Raw genomic sequence first — 3,533 nt, forward strand, 5'->3', positions numbered from 1 at the left:
TGGTCGTTACATCTTGTAATGCAGTGAGTACTATTGATACAACCACTAATAAAAGAAAGGACACACCAGACAGAAATGGCAAAGCGCAAGCTACCAACCCTTTATTTTCACTACTGAAACATTGCCCTTTATATGGGCTACATCAACAAGATAAAAAAATGCCTAGATTAGTGAAAATAAACAGTTGGTAGTCTGCGCTCTGTCATTTTTACCTACTGTTCTTTTTGTTTCTTAAATGGCGTTTCAGTAGAACTCACCACATTACATGATGAATGAACATCAACTAGACCGATTTCTCACTACAGTGGTAGGTAACTTTGTGAGTTGCACAACCTCCCTCATACAAGGTGAATGATGCAAGTGAGTATGACCAGTATCAAGGAAATTGACACTTTTTTTCAAATTTAATTGTCTAACCATTCTTGATAGCTGAAAAGAAAAACATAACATCCTACCCAGGCTACTCCTTTTCAATTCAATTTGCTTTTGTCTGATGCAGAGCAGACAATTCAATTACATCTGTCTTGGCCTATATAGCCAAAGGCTAGCAATGGTTACAAGCTATAAGCATGTTTTGCTCACATGTAATCATTGACTTTTTGCTTGCAGATATTCATTTACTTATGCATATAAATATCAGTCATGAAGTTTTGCACACCCTTTACTCTAATGCACATCGCTGCTATGAAATGCCGTTCAAATTAAGTGTAGCGTCATTGCATGCACGTGGTTGATAATTTAGCATTTATTTTGCATGTAATGTATCTATCTGTTGAAGAATATGATACTGCCCAGGTTCGAGGGAAGCTGCAGTGCCATGTATAGGACATACTAGTCATAATATTTGTGAGATTACCGTGACAACTGGTTAAGTGTTGACAATGAGATCCGCTGCATTTTGTGCTGCCAACCTGTATATCCCATTTAGTGTTGCTCCTGTAAATAATAATAATAATAATAATAATAATAATAATAATAATAATAATAATAATAAAACTAGCAATACAGCATTGCAAAATGGTGAAATTCAACACCACATGTGAGAAATCTCATGAAAATTTCAGGCTGCTGGTGTTGATGTTCTGAAGCACTATACACAAGATAAAATCTGGTGAAAACTGGTGACAAACGTCAAAAAGTGGCCCGTAAGTTTTAGTAGTCTGCTTTTTATTATCTCCTTTGAGATGAAGAGAAATTTTTTGCTCACATCAATGCCAGATGTAGCATCTCTAACAAGTGATCAGCAAGCAATTATATTAGGCTCTTAAAAGCGCTGTTTCTTAGTATTTCGTTCCTTCATAACAAAACCTGCATAGATGGGTATTGGTAAAGTCCAATTCTGCCTTACATACTCAAGAAAAATATAAACTATTGTTGACAGCTCTTGTGTTAATTTGAAATTACAATATCCAAATCAAAATGAGCAGAAATCATTGTGAGCACTGTGCTGCATGCTGCAACTTTTTTCCGTATGTGTGCATGGTGTGCGAGCCTGTACAGTCTGAATGCGAGCCTGAATTGATCTTGCTTCATTTATAGAATGTCATCTCTAATAATCATGTAGAGGACCCTGCATTGTGAAGTGACGAATAGACAATTTTAGTTATATTATTTCTTGCTAACATATTACTGCAGTTGCTGTATTTCGTAGTGAAATCTGCCGGATCTTGATCATATTGTGATCATGAACTGGTTTCTAAATCTAGCTAGAACATTTTTTTCCCATTTAATCAAGAGGCAATAAAATCACTGGCTATTTAAATTTTTTTCTGCTGTGCTTCAATATTTCTTTCACCTCTCTTCACTCTACCACAATCATAACTCATTAGAGCTAAATTTGTCTTGCACTAGAGTATAAAGACATAGGAAAAGACAAAGCTTATTTTTCTCCATTTTGTTCACTGAAAAGATTTAGCGCCAAAAAACACAACACACACAAGAAAGACGACAATTGACACCAACTAGCCCAGCAGTTAACTCTTCTAATGTTCACTGAAAATACTTGAACTGTCAAGCGCTCGTGGCAGATGTGTTCTTTTACTATTTTAGGATATAAACATCTCAATTTGGCATACCCACTCCTACCAATGGTCGATTACGCATTTATTAGCCTCGCACACACATCACAATGTTACATATGAGAAATGCATGCACTGTCTCTAAGACTTTCAAACGAGTTTTTTTTTTAATCAACGCTCAGAAACTGGGAAGCCCTGACAGACGATGCCCGTACAGAGGGTGCTTAATAAACATAATTAAAGCATGCAAAACATGTACAGGCTGCTTCTGATTTTGCAATCAGGCATGAGGAGGCAGAAGCGGACAACTAGGACATGTTATATCCTCCTCGATGAAATGGCTTAGGTGGATAGACATTTTGCTGCCGTATTAATGCTTGACAGCTTCTAAATGTGACTTTTTGTTAACATCGTATGATTATATATCAGCTATATATTTAGAGTTTCTACTGCGTACACTGCGTTAACTGCGTTATCTGTCTGATTAAAGAAACGCAAACATGCCTACACGAGCCAATTTTCTATGGCGAAAATAAAAACGAAGTGAGTACGACTGCAACTGCAGCCCATCAACTAAATTACTCAGCTCAGTACACAACTGATCCCGCAGCTATTTTTGTATACAGCTGTGCATTCAAGAACTGCAATACCGCTTCCGGTCGTATAATACGGCGAACTTTATCGTGATGAAAAACCAGACTGCGGATATGGTTTTCACCAGCAACGTGGAAAATCGTAAGTCATAAACGTAAATGATCGAGCTATATACAGCGACCCACCGACAAGAAACTATAGCGATGCATCGAAAGCTTAGATGCACGGACCCAGAAGCTCATCGCAATGCATGTAACAGCCATGTGGGTAAACACGTGAAATGCTTGCCCACAAAACATTCCGTACACTCCGGCCGTCACGCACACGTTAACAACAAACGAGCGCACATGTCCCATGCACGGCCCATTGCGATAGCACCTCCTCACCGACGAGAGATCGCCGTGATCTATGAATATGTTCTGCCAATGAACACAGTAGGAACAGAATCGAGACAGTTGGCCCAGTCATGACCGGTCAGACTGGGCTGATCGTGAGGCGGAAATCGCAATTACCTCAGCGCTTGCTTCGTTAGCTCCATTAGCTTCCGATGTCTCCGACGGGCTGGGGGGCTTCGTTGGACTTTGGTTCTGAAAAGCACATGCACAACACCGGGATGATAGAGGGCAGCGGTACTAAGATGTTCTGAAAGAACGCGTGCTATTATTACCTTCGCATCGGAAATTTTAGTCAGCAGTTTATTTATATTAAACATCACTTATGAAGCACCTATAAAACAACAGCAGAAGACGAAAACGAGAACCAGGGCGGTGCAGCTGTCGCAACCAGAGTTGTCCGCAATTCGTTGTCTGCGCCTTTCGCGGCAGCAAAGCGAAGTATGCGTTGACTCGAAAAACGTGTAGTAGTCACAGCAGAAGCTCACTTTAATACTTTTCTGCCTATAACCAAAACAAAGAGGAAATG

At 39.5% G+C, this 3,533-nt stretch overlaps 1 protein-coding gene across 2 annotated transcripts in view; it reads right to left on the reverse strand.

The window, feature by feature from the left end:
* The window catches only part of LOC139060157 (early endosome antigen 1-like), a 30,382-nt gene extending 26,964 nt beyond the window's left edge, over positions 1-3,418 (reverse strand). For both annotated transcript variants that reach the window (XM_070539079.1, XM_070539078.1), the window contains exons 1-2: positions 3,280-3,418; positions 3,125-3,199 (exon numbers count right to left, since the gene is read on the reverse strand). In XM_070539079.1, the coding sequence (XP_070395180.1) occupies positions 3,125-3,199; positions 3,280-3,324 (120 nt within the window). In that variant the 5' untranslated portion in view covers positions 3,325-3,418. The remainder of the gene's footprint in view (positions 1-3,124; positions 3,200-3,279) is intronic.
* Between the last annotated feature and the right edge of the window lie 115 nt (positions 3,419-3,533).

The sequence above is a fragment of the Dermacentor albipictus genome, chromosome 5 (assembly GCF_038994185.2).
Source record: "Dermacentor albipictus isolate Rhodes 1998 colony chromosome 5, USDA_Dalb.pri_finalv2, whole genome shotgun sequence".
Classification (NCBI taxonomy): domain Eukaryota; kingdom Metazoa; phylum Arthropoda; class Arachnida; order Ixodida; family Ixodidae; genus Dermacentor; species Dermacentor albipictus.